Source organism: Neocloeon triangulifer, unplaced genomic scaffold (genome assembly GCF_031216515.1).
Source record: "Neocloeon triangulifer isolate White Clay Creek 2 clone unplaced genomic scaffold, ASM3121651v1 ptg000011l, whole genome shotgun sequence".
NCBI lineage: Eukaryota > Metazoa > Arthropoda > Insecta > Ephemeroptera > Baetidae > Neocloeon > Neocloeon triangulifer.
The window spans coordinates 1,373,308-1,395,225 of record NW_026775553.1 but is presented as its reverse complement, the minus strand read 5'-3'; the positions used below and the strand labels follow the sequence as shown (position 1 = coordinate 1,395,225).

The 21,918-nt window shown below is 35.6% G+C and overlaps 1 protein-coding gene and 1 long non-coding RNA gene across 2 annotated transcripts; one reads left to right on the top strand and one right to left on the bottom strand.

The window, feature by feature from the left end:
* Nucleotides 1–6,711: 6,711 nt before the first annotated feature.
* On the bottom strand, nucleotides 6,712–8,031 carry LOC132195842 (uncharacterized). The gene is made up of 3 exons (XM_059618090.1): nucleotides 7,950–8,031; nucleotides 7,515–7,647; nucleotides 6,712–7,195 (listed from the first exon to the last, which is right to left on the bottom strand). Exons 1-3 carry the CDS (start codon nucleotides 8,029–8,031, stop codon nucleotides 6,871–6,873), a joined length of 540 nt encoding a protein of 179 aa, XP_059474073.1. The 3' UTR covers nucleotides 6,712–6,870.
* Nucleotides 8,032–9,147: 1,116 nt separating this feature from the next.
* Nucleotides 9,148–10,413, top strand: LOC132195843 (uncharacterized). Its single transcript, XR_009441695.1, has 3 exons — nucleotides 9,148–9,228; nucleotides 9,632–9,716; nucleotides 9,914–10,413. It is a non-coding gene; the product is annotated as an uncharacterized LOC132195843 (long non-coding RNA).
* Nucleotides 10,414–21,918: the final 11,505 nt, after the last annotated feature.

Below are 21,918 nucleotides of genomic sequence, written 5' to 3'. Positions count from 1 at the left end.
AATTTCAGTTTAGCCAATTCCGCTCGCACGCCTCGGTGAGACGCGCGCTCTATTCAATTATAATCTCTCCAGGCCAAGAAAAAAAAGACATGCTTAATGCTTTAATCCAATCCTTTTTTTAATGGAGACGAAGAAACGGTTCTCACTGCCGACAAATAAACTCATGTTAGGAAATCAGGACTACTTTCAAATAATAATAATGCAAAAAAACTTTGGTTAAATATGGAAAAAGTGAATCCTTCATTTTGTATAATAAATGGTATATTTTCCAGATGACTGAAGGAATCTTTTAAAATAAAAATAATGTTTTATGAAAATTAGAACAAATGTTGAAAATTATTAGTTTTGTGTTCGGCATTATTCAAAGTGATGTTCGTTGAAGTGAAGAAAAACAATCTTCGTTCTCAATAAAAATTTGTTTTTATCCAGTGGTCTATTCATTTTTCAATGAATTCAAATCCCGTTTTTGTTCACTTCAGATCTATTTTCGTATATTACTTTCTAAAATTTATTTCTTGAAATTTTGTTCTTCATCTCATTAAATAAATATTTTCCTGCTTCTGACGCATTTTGTGTTTCACAGAGAGCAGGTTTATACCAATTAAAATTAAAATAATAGAGGAAGGAGAAGATAAATAACTTATTTTTGATCACTGTTCCGCATAATTATATTCTTCATTCTTCAACAGTATGTTTATTTTGTGTTTAAATTAATTGGGTGTTTATTGAAGTGAAAATTAGCTTCTTTAGTGTGTAAATTTGCAATGCGATGAGAAATACGAAAATACACAACATTTTAAAATAAGACCAATTGAATGTAAACAATTGGGAAAACAACAATTAAATAATAAATAAAACGCTTCCAATGACAAAAGTGGTTCAATCATTCTTTGTTCTTTATGGTTTAATTCTTCGTGTGCAAAGTTTCCATGCCATAATCTCTGGTTAGCAAAATCGGAGCGCATTATATGGATCTGTGAGTAGGGATTTCTCTTTTGTGGTGGTCATTGGAGCTACGAGCGCGCAAGAGAGCGATAAATCATGGCGAGAGGCTCTCCTGTGGGGCACTTGCTTGTTCTTGAGCACAATAATGACCACGCATTAGACCAGCGAATTCCCATCCAAATATATTCAAATTTATCCCTGCGCGCATGGACACAAAATTACACGCTCGCTCTCACTTTCGGCAAACTAATGATAGTAATCAACCGGAATTATTATTATATTGAAACGAAAGCAGCATTTCTTGCTCTGGGCTTGCATAATTTTTCAGCTGCTGAATTGAAGCAAACATCGAGAGTGCCTAATTCGTATTCAAAAGGAAAAATGAGCTTTTATATTTTTTAGAGAAATCAAACTTGTTTTGGAAGTTGCCAAATTAATCCAAACTAACAAAAGGTTTTCAAAATTATGAATTATGAGCATAAAATTTTCTTTTTAATTGCAAAATAAAAATATTTGAACCATAATTTCTTCTTTTAATAATAAAATATAATAAAGTTCATTGTACTGTACTGTAATCAAGAAAATAATTTGCAAAAATAAATTTTTTCATTACATACGAAATCTAATAAAGAAACAATACAAGCTAAAATAAAAGCTTTTATATTGGACAGCCCAAAATTTTCAAACATCTTAACTTTTTTTATTCAAACGAGATAATGGATGTCATAAGACTTGCTTGATTGACAATCATTGTTGGCGAAATTAAGTACGCCATTTACATGCACGTTAATTAACTCTCAAAGCTAGTAAAAGGGTTTTGAATGGGAGAGTCGCATAAAGGACGACAAGTCCGCGCATGAATGGCGTGTGTTGAATATATTGTAAAAGTGTCTGTCCGTCAGAACATGTCGTCGGCAACCTCACAGCATCCTCGATCCAATAATAAAAAATAATAATGCTGCAACATTGCCGTCGGGGCTGCTGTTGTGCTTGGAAAAGAAGGATCTAAATAACAGAGCTCGGGGGCAGACAATGAATAATGACCTGACAGAGTCTCCTGGTGCGATCCGTTGGTGCCTGGCAAAGGGTGCTGCAATTGCAGAAGCACAAAAAATAATCATTCAGATCAAATTTCCATCTAATGTTAATAAAAAACCGGTATGTATTTAGTATATTCCAGGTTACCGGTTTATTTAGGCGGTTTTTCTTATCACTATGGCTGTTAGTGGGCGTTTTTCCTACAGCTGATTGTCTTCTTCCATAAACTTCTTGTATTGTCAAGTTACAGTGTTTTTTTGTTTCGTGCTCCCTCAAAATGTGTTTCAATTGTGTATTGGTGCTTTTTTTGCGTTTTTCTTGTTATTAGTAAATTATTCCCAATTCTTTCCGTTGGTATCCACATATATGGTTAATTATGGCTGTTAGTGGGTGTGTTTCTTTTCTTACAGCTGCTTTTGGCTTCATTTCTTTTGGTGCTCGTGTTACTGCGTTTTTGTGCTGCCTCAAGAAGTGTTTTATTCTGTATCGATGCCTTTTTCTGTTGGTGAGTAATGCATTTTACGTTTTATAGTGTTTTTTTCTTTCTAAATTCAAATAATTCAACTTATTTAAATTAAATTTTGGAATAATCAACCAGATTGATTAGGTCATATAGCCTGAAATTCCATCCAAATGGCGCGCACACAAATCTATGTCTCGCACGGCAGCCTCGTATATTAATCTACTTTTCCTTTCTCCGCATTATGATTGCGGCGGCGGCGGAAGTGGCCCCCGCTGTGCACAACGGTTTAATTATTCACCAGGGCGAACAGACAGAAATATAAGAGAGATGATTTATTCCATTATGCCAAAACGCGAGCACGCGGAACGAGTCTCATGGTTTACCAAAAAACAAAGGATTTTAGCATATTTTTCTCTTACGTCGTTCAATTCAAAGCTTAAATAATTTTAATGTTTTCTTCCACCAAATTTTCATGCTTTAATTCATATATTTTTCGTGACTTTTCATTTCCACAAATCCATCCAGCAGAGAAATGTTTGTATTCGAATCGGAAAGCTGAACCATGGAAAATTAATTGCTCATTTTACTTATAAATTTAGGGAAGAATGAAAAAAAAGTGTTGGGGAGAAGAAAACGCTATAAATTCTGAAATGTTAACTAAATTTAAACTTTTTATTAAACAGGCGGAATTAAAAACTGCATTTGAATTAGAAATTATTATTTGACTGCTTTTGAAAGATAATAAAAGTACCAAATAATGTGGAAAAATATATATCACTATATTTCTCTCATGCGTTTGGCCTTGGTATGGGATTCAATTACAATGGCGTTTCTGATTAATTTATGAGTTTGTTCTCAACACATCAATCATGTGAATCACGAGAGTATGTTTCTTTGAATAATTTGAAAGGTGGAGTAAAAGCTGCGCAATGACTCAACGTGGCAGCAAGTTGAAAAGCGTGTAAGCTCCTCTCTGATAAATGAAAAATTACACGTTTCGCAAGATCAGCCTCAAGTGCCGCGCGCACGACAGACAACAATCAGTGAGTTGTAAATTAAAAGACATAACTGGTGCTTTCTCTCTTATAAGGCAATAATAATATTCCGCAGATAAAAGCTGATCCAGCTAGGACGGAGAGCGAGAACAACACAAACGCAGCGATAATTATATATGCATTTTTAACTCGCATCGGAATTGCTATTTGCCTTGTTTGTCACCTGCCAGTCTCTCCAGCAACACAAGCCGCGGTGTTTTTGTTTCAAGGTGCAGCATTTTTTCCTTTCTACGGAATTGACAGCTCCGGCGATATAATTATTTTTCCCTTCTTTTGCAACGAGCGAGTGCATTTTCCCCTCGGCGGATGACTCGGATTGGATGTCTCATTAAATGCTGTTAATTGCCAATTAAAATGCACTCGCGATATTTTATGTGCGCAAACTCTCATTTTCTCGCTTCCACAGATTGATCTGGTGCGCTTTTATTGCCGCTGTCGATTGTGAATATCGATTACTCGCATAAGCCCTTTGTATAAAAATGTAATTATTGTGCGGTTGCTTTTATGTCGCCGGTGCGCGCGAATACAAGTTGAAATTAATGTATCTCGCCTCGTTAGCACATGTGCTTAGAAAGTTGCATTGCGAACGGTTTCTTGCTGAGAGGCACTAATTTGTTGAAAAGTAATTAATTTCTAATTATATCTGCAGTTTCATTATTTTTGTAATAACATAATTGGGTGGCCCCGAATATGAGAGAATTGATTCTTGCAGCGATTCTCGAGAAGCGATTCTCGCGCATGGATCTCGAGGAATGTTTCTGCCATTGAAAAACCACCACAGAATCGTTCTTGGAGAATCCTTGCGCGAGAATAAACTTTCGAGAATCGTTTGTCGAGAATTGCACTTTTCAAGAATTGTTGCAAGAATCGATTCTCTCAAATTCGGACCCACCTAATTTGATCATTTAAGAAGAGTAGGACAGTTAAAATGACGAAAAATGAGAATAAGTAGAAGTATGTAATAAAATTAAAGTGCAAATTAAATAAGTATATTTTGGAATTTTTCTTGCATTTTAAATATGTTGAAATAGGTTTTAGGTTATAAAACAAAAACAAATTCAGATGATCAAGAATTTTAGTTAAAAACACGTAACTTTTGAACAATTTCAACTACAGCTTCAATAATTCATAGGATTTCATCTGACTTTTTGAATCTGTGACTGAAAATTTGATTAATCACCTTTCAGTGTGTTTGTGAAAAGGAGAGAAACGCGCGCACGGTGTGTACGTGTTTCTGCCGGCAACATTGTGCACACAAATAATGCATACACGGAAGACGTTGATGGAGCGCTTACAAGGCGGCTCAATGTACACACGGCATAAATATCGGCGCATGACGCTCAATGCATCAGTGTTTGCGCCCAAGGCGATGTGTCTAATGCTGCTGCGCGGTCCCTGGTGATATGCCTTTGCAACATCCTGACTCGCACACAGAGGAGATGGATTTCCATTCAGATCGTCCTGAATAATATCAGCAGAGATGTAGGAAGAAGGAACTAGGGTTGATAACCCTTTCATGCCGCGCGCTAATGAGACTAAGATTACATGAAACCTCATCATGTAGGCGAGAATTCTGGAACGGCCTCAAAATCAAATCCCGGTTTTAGATACAATTCTGTTCAGAGTAATTTTAAAGTGTTGATAGAAAATTTCAATAATAAGATTTGCAGCTAATATTTTAAAAATGATAAATCAATAAGCCTCTGATATTTACACTGAAATCAAAACTTCTCAACCTTTTTTCCCTCAAAAGCAAAGTGAACTTTTTATGTCGACTTGACTTATTGATTTTATTTTTCCATCTTAATTGGGGTCATTTGGTGTAATTTTTATAAATTTTGGTGAGGAAAAATTTTGGAAAATAATTCTTTTAGAAAACTTCCGTAAGAAACAATTTTAAATTCAAAAAATTCAGTTCTGGTAATGACTTCAAAGCAATGATTACATAGAGAAAAATTACAATTTAAATTAATCAGGCCGTTATTTTGCAAAAGTTCTTCTTAATATAAAATTATTTAATTAATTATTCAATAAATTTCAGACTTTTCCGCACTTTATATTTTTGAATTGCGATTGATCAGCTGCATTTCTGCAACATTAACTTATTTCAATGCATCTTTGGAAAGTAGCATAAATAAATTTCCACTTGAAAGTTTGTCCTTTTAAGCTGAAGAACTTTTAATTTGCAAAGTTACCGATACAATTAAGTGCACACAAAGACTTAATTCCACAAAGGAAGTTTCGCGATCGAGCTCAACTAATTACACTTTTAAATGCTCAGACTAATCCGCTCCACTTTTAAAGAGAGACAGACGCGGTTGGTTCTGGAATCCGAGCATGTATTTAATCCGCGGCGCTTACTTCACCTTGGATCGAACTTGTATACTTAGTGGGTGGGCAAAAATTAATTTGTATCCGGCGGCACAGCTACGTCTCTCACCACCTTGTAAGATCGATTTCATTCGGCGCAAGTTGACTTTGCAGGCTCAGCTAATTAATTACGCCTCGAGGATAAATCTGTGTGTGTTTACGCTGTCGTGCGGCGCAGCATCTGTGTTACTGCCCGGCCGCCGATTTCGGCGCATTTCTGCGTCTGACTGTCGGTATTGAAGGGTTTTCCGCGAGCTGCCACTTTGACAGACATATTTGATCTGAAAGTTTCCGCCAAGTTTACTCATTAGCGGCGCACACATTGATTTTCGCCCCCAGAAATAGACACACACACACAGCAGCACCTGTTTGAATATTATATATGCAAACACGCGTCTCTGTTTTCCTTTGGCTTGAAGAAACTAAATTATGTGTAAAGGTGGAATAGGGAATTTCAAACAACCATTTCTCTTCTTGACGGCTAAATTTAATGAAAATTTGAGTCAAAATCAAATTACCAAATTTTAAAAGGTTTTTGAATAAAAAAGAATCATTGTTTGCCATCTGTATACAAAATAATAAAGAAAAATATTTGGTAAACCAAAAGAATTTTCTACGTTTTTCTTGAAAAGTTTTATTTAGAAAATTAAATTAAATTTTGAAGTTATATTTTATAAATATTGGTTGAATTCCAAGTAATTTCATTAACTATCAAAAATTCTAATTGGGGCAATTCAGGTGACAAAGAGCAACGTTCAGGTTTCCAAGTTTTTTAAGATTAATTTTTCAATGATAAGGGTATACGGAGAGAAAATCCAATAATTTTTTTTTTTTGTTCACTGCACAATTTTATTTCTTGAAACAAACATGTTTAGGGAAACACAAATTACATTCTTGAAAAAGCCAAATGCGAAATATTGTTTGTACCATTATTAATGAAACTAAAACATTTTAGCCGTTAGAATAAGCACAAGTCGTCAGCAAGAGATATTTTTTATGTTAAAATGGGAGTTTAGAGTTTTGATTACTTAACAAATAAGTGAGAAGATTGAGCAAATCCTGTTGCTGCTTCAAGGATAACCCCACTGGAGCTGCAGGAGGACAATAAGACTGTTGAGGTGCCGAGTCGAATTGATGGAACGGATATTGAGGCCTAGGTTTGTAATAACTGCTCTCGGTGTGATATTCTGGAAGACGGAATCCAAAAGGAATGCTTGCAAGGGTACCCAAAATATCCGAAACGTCGTTTTGGTCAGGAAATTTTTGTTCCAAAACTCCCGCAGGCCACCGTGAAGGAGCAGGTACTGCTGGCTGAATGTTGGGCCTGCAGCACAGAGTTGATTTTATGTTTGAATAAGTTTAAAAGAGTTGAAATAAATAGATTATTTTGTAATTGTCATCTGCTCAAATATATGAATTAAAGATAATTCCAAAAGTAGAACCTTAATTTGAACATAGAAAAGGTTAATAAATTTGCATCAGTCTTTAACAAAGAGGTACGTTTACTGGTATTTTCTTTTCCCTTGCTCAATTTTTGATCCAAACAAACATTTAATCGCTCAATCCATAATTTAAAAAAAAAATTGCATAAAAAGGCAACATGTTTTTTGTTGATGAGGGATAAATATTATTTGTAGCATTACCGTGAGAGGAATGATGAAATTGAATTGTACCCTGCACCGTAGGGTCTGAAAACCTGCTGGGTCCCTTGAGCAGAACCTGGATACATCGGAGGTTTCGGGATGGAGGGTTCACTAGGAATCTGTCTCACGACGGCTGGAAAAAATCATAGATTTTATCAATTAAAATCGGATTCAGAAAGCAGAGTTAGAAATTTTATAAAATAAAGCAGTATTTCAGCCTCACAGAATTAGACCTAAGCTTCCTCTCTAATTGTGAGTTTGAATTATTCTATTTTCTTATTTTAAAAAGGGCGCAGTTTATGCAATTTTGACTGCTTTCACAATATATAAAATAAACAAATTAAAAGACCGAGATTGGACTTGAAAATTTCCGAGAGAAAAATGGTTGAAATTAGCGAATTTCACGAAAAATTAATAAGTTGAAAGAATACTGACTTGTCTGTTTGCCGCCGGTTTCTTCGAATTCGTCGGCTGCGGCTGCAGCCACGAGCACCACGAACAGCACCAACTTGAGCATGTCGATCAATGATTGTGAATCCTCCGCGCGTCCACCACTATTTATAAGGCAAAGATCAGGTGGACACAAGGTCGTTTGCTCGTCTATTGGCGAATTTTGATAAATCAGCCCTATTAATTTGTACATCTTTTGCCACTTTAAAGGAAATGGCCTCATTAATTATAACATCTTTTTGCTAGAAAAGAAGAGTGCCCCATTTTTAATCCATCCCTTTTATTAGCACTCGTCGTTTTATAATCTTTCGTGTATTTTGGGTCCCTAAGAGAAAATAAATTATCCGCTTTTGCTTCAATTTTATATTCATTTTGAATTAGTTTCATTCCTGAAATTATCAATCTATTAAAAATGCAACTTGAGTATTCAAATCATTGTCAGCAACCAAAAAGTAGCTATTACATTTTAACGAAACATTCCTTTTTGTTCTTAAATTACACTTTTAAGCAAATGTTTAATATAATTGGTTAGTCTCTCTTTAATTTGTTGATTTGCAGTAGAAAAAATGGGAGATTTGCGGCGGGAAATAGTTATTTAGGATGTATTTTGAGCTGAAATAGGGAAGCAAATTGGTGGTTATATTTTATCAATTTTAAAAGTGGGCTGTTTTAATCCAAAGATTTTTTAAATTCATACCAACTTTTTAAGTGAATATTAGAGGTACAAACTTAAATATATGTGACGAAAGCAGAAATATCTCAAAATAGGTGATACTGTGTCGTTATTTTACGTAAATAGGGGTTAGCAATTAATGTTCATCAAGTTGGCTAAACTCAGATATCACTGGGCAAACATTTCCTCTTTTTTAGTACTTTCCTGCTAAAATTTACTTTTGCTCACAGATCTAAGTACACCGAAACTTTATAAAAAGAGAGTTATTCATAGCAACAAAAGAGGGAGACGCCCAAATCGAGGAATTAAAAATGAGGCACTCTTCTTTTCTAGCAAAAAGATGTTACAATTGATGAGGCCATTTCCTTTAAAGTGGCGAAAGGTGTACAAATTAAAAGGGCTGATTTATCAAAATTCGCCAATAGACGAGCGAAACGACCTTGTGTCCACCTGATCTTGGCCTTATAAATAATGGTGGACGCGCGGAGGATTCACAATCATTGATCGACATGCTCAAGTTGGTGTTGTTCGTTGTGCTCGTGGCTGCAGCCGCAGCCGTTGATTTCGAAGAAACTGACGGCAAGCAGAGAAGTTAATATTTTAATTTTTTCAACTTATTAATTTTTGTTAATTTCAATCATTTTTGTTTCGCGCATTTTAAATTTCCAATTTCATTCTTAATTTTATTATTGTTATTTTTTTTTCAAACTTTAAAAGCACTACGACTATCATGTTCTTTTTGTGCACTTATTTTGATTTTGATTGTCCTCTGACGTTCAATTGCTCTTGGCATAGAAAACTGAGACTCAGCGAGAATCAGTCAAAAATTAAGAGTTCTAATTCGTCTATCCTGATTGTGATGTCAGGCGTGAAATTTTGTTTACTTTGAAATAGGTAAAAAAAAATATCAGATCTTTCAGATTCTTTAATTTTTTGGCTTCTGCATTTCCGTTTTGGACTTCCTTAATTAATCGATATATTTCAATTTTTCCAGCCGTGAGACGAAATTCAGGCTATCCAAATATATTTTATGATCCATCACCACCACCAGGCAGACTATGGAATTTCATTTTTTCAAGGTAATACTAAAAATATTAAATTAATTATCCCTTTTAATTTATTTAAAAAATGTTTCTCCACGCAAGATGTTAAAAGATATGGAGTACTGCTTATATTATGCTAAAATTGAGATTCACCTGCCGGAGCAAAACCTATTTTGAGTTTTTCTCTCCTTCTAAATTTTTCTTGTTTACTAAAAAGAAACTGTGTCCGCCAGTCAATCTTCACCGTGGCTTGCATTGATGAATGATGCGGCGCCGGGACAGGGACAAGCGAATCCTGAACTTCCAGGCCCCATTTCCAATCCGTCCTCGTGGATCGTTCAAACCTTCATCCAGCAACTGCCTCAGCCTCCACAATATCCACCAAATCCTCCCAACAGGTTCCCGACCCAACAATTGCAACAATTCGACTCGGCTCCTCATTCTCTCCCTCCTGGATCCCCGCTGCCGCAACAGGGTCTACTTCAATACCTTCTTGCCGTTTGTTTGGACTCGGTCACCCATGAACTGCCTACTTCTTTTGGACCTCAAGGTTTAGCCGTGAGACACTACCTTTTAGGCGTTTGTTTGCGCAAAATTCTAGAAGCCAATGCCAACGTGCCAGCTTAACTAAATATGTTGATGACGACTTGTGCTTTTTCTAAAACAAAAATTATTTGGGAATTCTTTTTCACATTATAATTTAATGTTTTTTCTCTCGCAGAAATAAAATAGTGCGGTGAACAAAAACTATCATTTTTTTGTCAATACCTTTTCATTATAAAATAAATTGTCAAACTTGAAAATAGTTGCAGTATTGCAAAATTTTAAAATGCATAAAAGCAATTATAGTTTTAGAACTAAAAAAAAAACACTTGCTCCTCTCTGACAAACATAATAAAAATTATTTCATTTATGGTAAAATCTCACTAAATTACAAAGAAAATAATTTTTCTTAACAAAAATATGGCGTTATTAGGATCTATAAAACTTAATTAGATTACTTTCTTGCAATTTTAAGAAATTTTAAAATAATTGGCAGAATTCTTGAAATTTGCGTCAAATAGGAAACGAAATTAAAGTAATATAGTTGAAAAGTAAATTTGGCAAAATAATTCTACCATAATAAAATTACAACAGAGTCCAAAATGCAGATAAAATATTGAAAAGATCGGCCTCATTCAAAAATTACTTTTAATCATAATTATCTCTTTGAATGGTTTTCTCCAACTTTTGGCCGCTTCCGATTATTGCCTTAATATTAACTGACCTCAATTGTAGTCTCCATATCTATTTTCAAGCTCGGCTTTACATCTTGTCCGGGCAAGTTTCCACTCGAGAATCTAAATGGGTGAGCTGGTGCGACAGTTGCAAGGCACCTTTGCTTTATTGGATGGAAATCGCAAGACCAAGTGCGGCGTTGTTAGCAGCAAATCCGCGCGGCCAATTTCTCGCAATTATTCTGCTCCGCGGTGGCGGAAAACGTCTCCAAATTGAGAATTTATCTCTGAACGAAAAAAAGTTGTGTTGAAAACTTCTTCCGTCTGGCGATAAATTACCAAATAAAAAATAAACACAATCAATGCACTCAGCCTTGGAATTATCCGAATGCGACGAAAAAAACTTGATGAAAATCTTTGCTGATCGAATTTATCTGCGATGAGGACTTCCAGTTTTTGTTTTGCACGGTATTTCGTGCTGGGACATTAAAATTCCAGCCGACAATGGTGGGTGAACGCTATATATAATAATAAAATAATTTTTAGAGCTTTTCGCCGCACACCGAAAGCTGCTCAGAGGCTTACACGCATCAAGGTTAACCTGCTGGTGTTTTTATATATTTTATCATTCCTCCTGCGGATCGCACGATAAACTTGTTTTTGAATCTCTCTGAATGCGCGTTCGTAAAAAATAAATAAAAATTATTTCTAGCAAAACCTAAGAAGATTCGAGATGATTCGTTACTATCAGCTGAATTCATTAATTCCATTTTTTGAAAAAATCAGCAGAATTATTATAGCTGAAAAACTTTTAATTAACAAGAAATGTGTCTTTTTGTCTTTTTAATCATGATGTAAGAATTAAAGAAGCTATTTTCAAGAACATAAATATAAATAAATTGAATTTAAATAAAATTCCATTAACTGAATCGTTCAAGAAAATTTCAATATTTATTAAAAAAAAATTACAAAGAAAATAAAAATAATTTTTCCAAATTGATTGAATTCATGTCTCATTACGAATTTGAAATTACTCCGATTTACCAGTTTTCTTTGAAGTGAAAAGAAATTGGCTGCGATTCCTCCCATCAAAATAAATTGCAGAGATGGACTGCGGAAAAATTGCGCAGACACCAGCAGTAAAAATTTGTTGTATAAAGATTGCGCTGCATGCTGGCGGAAAATCACCTTTTCCTTTCTTTTATTTGTATACATCGGTGCAGCGATTGAGCAAGGCGCAGATTGCTTCGCGCTCCAATAATCGCAGCAGCCACAAGAAGAAATTATTTTTTAATTCCGCGCACCTGCTGCGACAGATTTTTCCACAAGGCGCGGCGCAGACTGCGTGGCGACGGAGGCTCTATTTATCGGAGGAATGCGTGGGACGAAAGCGGAGGACACGCCTTTGCGTCATCGCAATAACGAGATTAACAAGTAATCAGGCAGCCAAGGGTGGTGCGCGCTCCTTATCGTTGCTACACCTTATGCCACTTTATTACCAGCAGATATGACGCAGCCAGGAAATGAGCAGCTCCAAAATTGAAATATGCGACGGCTCGGAATATTATTTCTGTATTGATTCAGACGAGAATTGGCACCGCTCGCCCCACATCGTTGCTGGGTCTATTTTCACCTTCTCAAATGCATCCGATTTTTTATTTCAATGAGTAAAAATTATTCAGTCAAGGAGAAGAAGGATTTATTGAAAAGTACTAGTTCAATTTCAAAATTATTATATTATTTTGAAGAATATGTTATATTATTTTAACTCTTTTTACTTTTACTTTTACTTTTTTTTAAATTCTAAATATTATGTTTCACAAGTTAATCATTAAAAGTTTCCAAGTCGAGCAAATTCTAAAACAATACATCTGATTACACATTATTACTCTCCGCGGTGCTCATTATGTGGGGTGTTAACAAGTTTAATTAATCCTGTGCGGTGCAACGTGCACATATTTCCGCTCCAATTACATTTGAAAAGGAACAAAATAATTCAAGTCGGCATTGCGGCGGCGGCGGCGGAAACCAAATATATAACCCTGCATGAAATATTAATCCTGCGATGGGATTATTATTTATGGTTCAGAAGAGAAAGAGACACGCCCAGGAACAACAATACATGCTCACTTGCAGGCGGCGCGCGCGAGTAATAATATTATTTGCACCTCTAAAATCCTTTCCGTGTTCTTCGGCGTATTAACGAGAGCATTTCTGCGGTGCCGCCGCGGCTCGACGCAACAATATTGGCGAACGAGCTTTGCTGATTCCGACCGCAAATATTGAATTCGCCTGCGAGTGTGTGTATTTGAGCCTCACTCAAACACACACACACACACATAAGGCGTTCTCCGCGCTCCAAGAATCAAAACCAATAATTAAACCGTCTCGTCGGAATGAAAAAGGAAATCGATAATGTGCAAGATTGAAATTGATTTGTGCTTTGTGAGCCTCTCCTTCGCCGAGCACTGAATTATAGAATAATAAATTTCGCAGGTTAACACAAATTTTACAACGAATACAAAAATATTATTTAATAATTCGTACCAGCAAAAATCTTACAATTTAAATAAAAACACAGGTTAAAATGGTCCTTCTTAAACGATAATTTGTGAAAAAGACAGTTGTCTTATCTAAGACAACTTAAAATATGGTATTTGCTATTTATTTGTTGCAACAAATAGGTTTATTGTCGCTTCAAAGTTCATTTGTCGCGAGTCAATTTTTAATTTTGGCCAACTTTTAGTCTTCCTTCCTTTGTATTCACTGAGATCCCTTGGTATGAATGAAAGACCTTGATTTCGGAATTTCCTAATAAAATTCGCTATTTTTGAAAGCTCGTTCCTTTCAAATTATGGTCTTTTCTGATATTTTTTCCTTACAATCCTGGATATCATTAATACAGTTTTTGAAATATAAAATTCACTATATTTGTCGTGGGTTAATTTTGTTCTTCTTTCCGTTTTAAACCTCCACTGATATTCTTTATTTTCCTGGTCTTCAAAAGCAGGTTTATATCAGTAAATTGCAAAAAGTAGGGCTCTAGAAATGACTGGAAACTATCATTTGTTTTTCAACTGCCTCTTTTTCTAATATTTTTAGATTCAAACTTCAAATTTTAATTTCCAGTTCTTTGCCACAGCATTATTATTTCAAAATTTAATGTTAAGTTTTTAGTTAATTGTGGTAATATTAATAATACAATTATCGACTTGTTTTTAGTTTTTAGTTTTTTCACCTCAAAAATTACATATTTGGGCACAAAGGAGAATTCAATATTGTTGTTGTTAATTAATCTAGTCGCGGCTAACAAGGAACTGATTATGAAGACGTTGTTTTTGTGGGAGCCAATTTGGTAACCCGATAAACTTGGCGGCTTTCCTTGACGTTTATTTTGCGGTTTGTCCTTTTGACCAGAACGCCTCGGTCGGAATTAACCAAGGGCACGGTCGCGATTTTTATTTCTGGCTCTTTCGCGACCGGGTGTGAGAAAAATCAAATTATTCACGCGGGCCGCGTTTTCTCGAATAATAAATCTTTATCGGCGCGACTTAATCTGTATCTCAATCATCATCGATCAAATCTCTTCCCCGTGTAAAAAAAAAAAATAAATGGCCTTTTTTATCAGACTGACCGCTCTGTTAAATGATGAATCCCGAATGTGACGCATACGGAATTTCACAAATTTATTCTTTAATTAATTACACGGCGCGTCTGAAATCTAGCGCAATTTATTACCATAAATGCAGAGGTGTGACGCGTCGAGAGATAAAATATGATTGCAAGGCGTGCGTTTGTCAGTGTGTGATTTGGGCCGGGTCGGAAACAAGCAAGGTCCAGTCTCTCGTAGCGCGTGGATTAATGTTTGCCCGACGCACTCTTTTGATAGATGGAATCGCATCGCACAGGTGTAGGAAATAAATGCGTCCGCGCCGTGCACTTGAGGGAATATTTAATTAATCAAGCGGAAAATTTTTCAAATCCGCTCCAAGGCCCCGGGGCGAATCCATTAGCTGCATTTGATAGCATCACGAAAATAATAATGCTTTGCCTTTTTCTTCGACGCCACCGATGAGATCAGCCTTTTTTCGCGTGCAGGATTAAATGAAATTGCTATTTTCATTGAAAACCTACTTGCAGATAAATAAATTTGTTTTATTTTGCTCCCAGAAAGATTAATTATTGCGCATGTTAAATTGGTGGATTAATTAAAGATATTTCTTTATATCGTGGGAAGGAAAATTGAACTAAATATTTTAAACACAATTGGTCTTCCTTTGTGGTTTTTATGCAACTCAAATGACAGAAAACTTAAAATTTAGGAAATAATGAGAAGGTCATCATAAATATTTGTGAATACTTTTTCTCACAGCAAAGAATACTTAAAAAAATTTGTATTATTATTTAAATTATTAAAGTTGATTTTTTTGTCTTCTTCGACTTTTTTCTTTAATGAAAAAAAAACAGCAACAATGATAATTCTTTTAGTTTATAAATCAAGATTTTTTTTATTAAAATCCAACTCTCATTGGATATCTCTCTCCATCGGCTCAATGTTGAGATATCTTAATTGTCTGCAAGGAATAGTTGATGACTTGTTATTTTGGTTTTCTTTCGCAACAACAGTTTTAAGCAAATTGGAAAATTTCACTCTCAGAAACCTCAAATCTTTAGTTGCATCTTTAATTATGATAAGCAAATAAAATTAATTATTTTTTTTCTTACATATGCAGAAGCAGTGCGAAAGAAGTTTTTAAACACGCAAACGCATAATTTGCCCGCGTGTAATTAAATTACACTCAAGGAAATTAGGTCCGCGGAAAAAGTGCTACAAATGAAATTTGCATTAAGTATATAATTAGAACCGTGGCCAAACCTTGCACGCATTCAAATGGGCAAACGTACAAGAGGAAAAATTGTAAAGAATGAACTTGTTGCTGCTGATTGTGTCGGACAATAAAAAGCGCAGTACTTGTCGTTATTTATTATTTTGAGAGGGCAATTCTTGCAGGTAATAAATTTGGCGAAATTATAGACGGACGCGAAATCGTTATTAATAGTGTGCGGTGTGTGATATTAAAAGCAGCTTCATAAATTACAGACGTAATTATTTTTCAGCGTCTGGCTTAACACGTTTTATATTAATTAATTATATCGCGGTGGATGCTCTTGATTCAGCAGATTGAAAATAAAAAGAGAGATCCAAGGCCGCGCGCACTTATATTTTAACGAGAGAGATAATCAGCGTGCAACTTTTTTCAAAATGAATTACGTCACGACTCGGGATAAATTTCCATTTCGACAGGGCAGTTTGACATTTCGGCGGGACTGACCATAATAAGAATTGCTGCCCAACCCATCTCTGCGCGCAGCGAAACGAGTTTCTCCGTTCGAAATTACTCACTCTTAAATTTGGTCCTAATCAGCGGTACGGATCTGCCAGGATTCGCCGCAGAATCGAATCAAGTTTATTTTGCTAATTAATTTTGAAAGTTCGTTTTTTATTGGACCGCGCACTTTGCCTAATGGATTTGATCAAATATTTACGAGCAAAACCTTTTCTCCTATTTTATGACTTTAACTGGGAAAACAGAATCAATCTTAAAGTCTGCTTTAATTTAGTGAAATCTTATATAATTAAAACAATAGATTTTAGGTGAAAATGAAAAAGTAGTTTTTTTTATGATTCATTATTTAAAAATTTATAACAACATTACAGTTATTAAATATAATTATAATTAAATTAAATGAATTAATTCATCTTTATTATTGATGCTACATTTGCAAGCATTTTAATAAAAGATGACAATGTATGATGTCATGATAATGAATAGAAATTTAATAATAGTATCTTTAAACTCTGCTCCTTTTATTTTTTATCTGATTCACTTAACTCTTTGGTTCAAGACCGAAAAAACTCATCGACCTTCCGAGAAATCTCGCTCTCACGACTTTAATCTCCGAACAAAAAGGAAACCTTCAAATTTGCATAATAATCCACACTACTTTCTTCAGTGGAAATAATTCTCACCGAGTGTCTTAATTTTTGCCACACAATTTGACATCCTGCGAAATTGCAAAACACAATTTGCATTTAAATTGCGCCGAAAACTCTAAAATTTAATTTGAACCACTTTGAGACTTTAAACATTCCTCTCCGTGTTTGCGTTTTTATTAGTTGTCACTTTCCTCGCATTCCATTTGCGTGCAGGAATTTTTCAATTAACACTTACAGAAGGTCCCGCTCATCACGATTCGCAATGATGATCGTTGCCTCCTACGCAAGAGAAAACATCGTCCATTAGCTGAATATTAATCAATTTCCTATTTTGCATTTACACGACCGACTTTGCGTGCTGCGGTAATTATTTGTATAAATCGCTGTGTGACTTCACATATTGAACGCACGTGTCGCGCACCTCCTCTCACGTTGTTTATGTCAATAAATAAATAAATAAATGCACGCACCGATTGTAAAATAAACATCAATTTACCCTTGGATTAGTTCAGCGAGCTCTCTCTCTTGTGCACCGACTCAGAAATTATATAAATCAAGTACAACCGCTATGTACGTGCGACGAAACTCGTTCTCAACAGGAATATATTTATATAAAAATTGCATTATGTGTTGAGAGAACTGCTGTTGGCCAGGATATTATGCAAAACGTGCGAAATTATGTGAAGCGCATAGTCTGATGCCCTCTCATGTGGAATTCATTACCTCCGTGCGCGCGGTGAAGATATAGAAATTTCCAGAAGAAACTTTATTCATATGGCTATTCATAAATTGTTTTTTTTTGTGCGGTGAAGAATAAATTTTCAAACCAGCAAGATCTGTGCATACTCGTCTGCCAAAACAATGTGGTTTTGCTGGCTTAACACCAACAAATTTTTTCTTATTAAAGCGATTGAAAAATCGATTTTAAATATTCGTCTAATTTTAAACTAATGGAGAGCAAATTTTTACAAAAATAACAAGAAATTAATAAATTACAATTTAAAATAAAATTTAATTGATTTTTAATAAAAAAAAGGACAACTTATAGCTTATTTTGCAAAATTTCTACATTTCTAAATTTTTATTATAATTATACCTAAAATTATAGTTTTTGCCCTTCTCATTTACTGTATGGTTTATTCAGTATTTGTGACTCTAGCTTGATTAGAATTCTACACTCTCGCTGCGTCGCTGAAGAATTAGTCCGTCGGAGTCGCAAACTGCGCACCATTGTTCTGAAATTTCATCCTAAAAATTATCATTTTATCTCAATTAAAAAACGGAGCAGACATAAATAAGCGTGTCGAGAGAGACAATAGGCAATTGCGGCATAATTTATAAAGGCTGCAAGTAATGCAAATGAGCTCAGATGAATAAGGGAGCAGCAAACAAGTGTAGATTTGCATTGGCCAGGTGATAAAAGCACTGATCGATCTCTTTTGCTAGGTGTCGCTAATAGAGGTGTGCGTTTGCAATTCCGCCGGAGATAATCCTGAGCGAGCGACCGTGCAATTGGGAGGGGCCGGGGCGTTTTATAACCGTGGGACTAATTAACAAGTTGCTCCTCCGTTGAGTTTGGTCTCTCCGGCCGACTGGGCAGCCCGGTAGGCTTGGCTCGCTGCTTTGTTTATTCTGTCCAGCCGTCCGTTCTGCCGGAACAAGAATTGAAGGGTTGGTTGTCCTCCTCCTCCACTTGCCGCCGCCGCCGCATCAATTGCTCCAATTTGGCTCGGCAAATCGATATCAACGATGGTCTGTCTGCCTTGTTGGTAATGACATTATTCGGGCTACCTGCTACTCTGCTCTGTTGGCATTTCCATCGCTCAAAGGGATCATAATGAAGCTTGTGAAAATAAAGAGGGAAATTTTAATTCATTTCAAAATAATTTTTTTAAATTTAGTTGAGCGTTTAAATTTTGGATAAAATTTAATTGAGCTTTTTATTTAAATATTACAAGTTCCCAAAGAAAATACAAACACAAAATATTATATTTCAGCTGATTTAAGGATTTTTAATCAAGTCAATTGGTTTTTATTTAAATCTCATCTCAAGCTGAAGTATTTTTGCACTTTTCCACTTCCTCAAGCAAAATTAAATAAACGTCATTATGTACGAAGTGTCAACCTTGAACGCTTGCCAAGAGTCAAAATGAAAAATCATCGCAAGTCCTTAATTATATATGCAAGCAAATAACACGATGACAATGAGGCTGTGGCACTACTTTTATTTTCACCTCACACTTTATTATTATTAGCAGCTGCGTGCTCGATCTTTCCACGAAGGAAAATTCATCCCACTTCAATCAGCGGACCACGCCTGCTGTTTCTTTCTTCATAAAACATTTGAGCTTGAAAGAGAGAGAGAGACGAAGACAAGAAGCATTGAATTGAAAACAAGATCTAGAGTGAGGCACAGGTGTGTGTCTTGCCTACCTGAATTATTTATCGACGCAGCACATACGTATACAACACAATAAGAAAAAGAATCACCAGCACCGACGGAGACCAGTCGTCTGCAAAGGTGGTTCCTTCGCAAATTCCCAAGGTTAAAGATGTTTGATTTGCTAATGGACTGAATTTGCAACTTTCTACACTACACCTTATATTTGTTCCGGCTTCAGAAGGCTATAGAAATTTATTTCACTGCGGTAGCTTTTTAATAATAAAAAAGTAGTTACAATTTTTGCCAATTTCTTTAAATTCAATTTAAGATTTCAACTTTTAATGTAATAATTTATAAATATTCCGTAATATTCTATTTTAGAAATTTTCCTTCTTCTGCTTGCACAAAATCAGATATTTTTGTCTTTGGAATTCCTTAAATGCTTTTGTAAAATTTTGAATAACGATTTTTGTAATTTACATTTCTGAAACCCACTTGATATTTGAGCAGACTTTAGAATTAGTTGAATAAAATAAAGTCATTGTGAGCTGAAAATTCGACATTTGACGTTTCAATATTTCAGTTGTTTTTCTACCTTATTCTGACGTGACAGTTGCAATTTATTATTTGGAAATCCGTCAGCTCTGGCAGCAAACACGCATTCACTTCATTATTCGTTTTACGAGGCCTGATGCGATATAGCAGTGCATTAACATTGCATGCATCTGCCGAGCGGGCGGGCGAGCAAGCGAACGTGTAGTTGATTAAGCCGCGGTGTTAATCAATCAACTGGACCGTGATGATGGAGAACGATGACCGTAAATATCAAACAATGGCCGCGCGCCGCAACTGTGAGCAAAAATAATTGAGAGCCAACTGCACCGGATAATTGTTGTTTGTTCCTGCTGCGGAAAATCAGCTTCCACGTGGTGACCTGCAATGGCCGCGCCGCAACTCGCCTCAATTGGCGCAAAAACCGTTTGTTCGAGACCAACACTGGTGATTTTTATTGTATTAAGTCTGAAGGATTGCAAAATTTTGACTGGATTTCATATTCCCACTTAAAATTTCAGCTTTTGGTCAATGGCGGCGCTGCGATCGCTAATTTTACACTCAGCAACTGTTCAATTGTTTTCAATCTTGGCAATACCAGCGATCGCAGCGCCACAAATGACCAAAAACTGAGTGAGTACCTCAATTCCCATTAGGTTTTTTGCTCTATTTAGCCGATTTTTATTTTCTTAAAAATATATAGAAACAGTTCGGAATTTTCATATAATTTTTTTTAAGATAAACTCGAAATTTTACCATCTTTCGGGCTAAACAACAACAAAAATCACCAGAGAAGTCTGAGAAGTCTCTAATTACGAAAATTACAGGTCTGAATTACCCTGTTTTTTTTTTCAATAGCCGCGGAATAAATTTACATGTGTGAAGAAGGTCTGACCAAAAGCAAACATTATTATTGATAAATATGGCCAATTTCAAATGTCCGCAGCCAGCACCTTGAAATTATGATAATCATCAGTGTCGGCCAATTTTCGCGACACCGAAACGTGTGCACTTATTTCGTGCCAATAAAAATTCAAATTGAAAAATTAATCGTGCTGACGCGAGTGTAAGAAGACTTGGCCTTGATATGAGCGGCTTCTTTTTTCCGGCGTGAGATGTGCAAAAAGTTGAGGGTTCGCCCTTTGTTACGCTGGTCATCTCATCTCGCTGTGCACCAACAAACTGCTCATATTACCTGCGCTCATGAATAGAATCGCCTCCGATCTCGTCTGCTATTGACAGCTGAAGAGCTCCGTCGGCCATTGTGCGACGAGGCTCTCCTCAAAAATGCGCATCACACGGCGAGATAAAACGAAATCTAGTCGGGAGAAAAAAGAAGAAGTCTGGCGTTGACAATTAATATAAATGTTGACCTCAACCGATGCTAATTTTATGTCTTTCGGTGTCCAAAATTCTCACAGTTTGAAAGCATAAATCACTCCGAGTTCCCATAAAGATGTAGAAAGAGAGAGAAAAAACTTTAAAGGTTAGAATGTTCTGTGAGGGAAAAACACATTAATGAGGAGAAGGACATCAATTCCTTCCTGCGACTATAAATTACTAAATAAAACACTTTAGAAAAGGATAGTGAAATAAAATCTTATCAAAATTTAACTTTTAAAAGAAAAAATGTGGATAAATTTTGCAAGAGAATGTTTTATGAACTTTATTTTGAGAAAGAATTAAATTTGTTGGATTTGTTGTTAAGAAATTTTTGGAGGATTACTAATTTAACTCTAAAATTTTTAAAATTTTTATTTTACCAAACGTCTTCAGAAAATACATATTTTTGTAGTATTTTTAACAGTATCTTCAGAAGTTTATTTTGGGAATTATTTATTAAACTTTTTGATCGAAGCAAAAGTCAATGAACATCCGTCAAGGGAGTATTGACTCCTCAGTCGGCGCACATCATATTGCTCAATAATTCATGCATGTATACGAGCGGCATGCAGATGTTCTCCGCCATGTATCAATTAATCTAGATCAAAGGATGATAATTTTGTGAATGCGCGCGTATATCAGAAGATCGCAGAGCATGCATGTGACTTGACGAGTTGAGTGCAGTCAACTGATTATCTCGAAAGC

Coding starts and splice junctions, on each gene's coding strand:
- LOC132195842 (XM_059618090.1), bottom strand. CDS start 8,031: ATGCTCAAGTTGGTGCTGTTCGTGGTGCTCGTGGCTGCAGCCGCAGCC. Junction 7,648..7,949: donor AACCGGCGGCAAACAGACAA/GTCAGTATTCTT, acceptor GATTTTTTCCAG/CCGTCGTGAGACAGATTCCT. Junction 7,196..7,514: donor ATTTCATCATTCCTCTCACG/GTAATGCTACAA, acceptor TCTGTGCTGCAG/GCCCAACATTCAGCCAGCAG.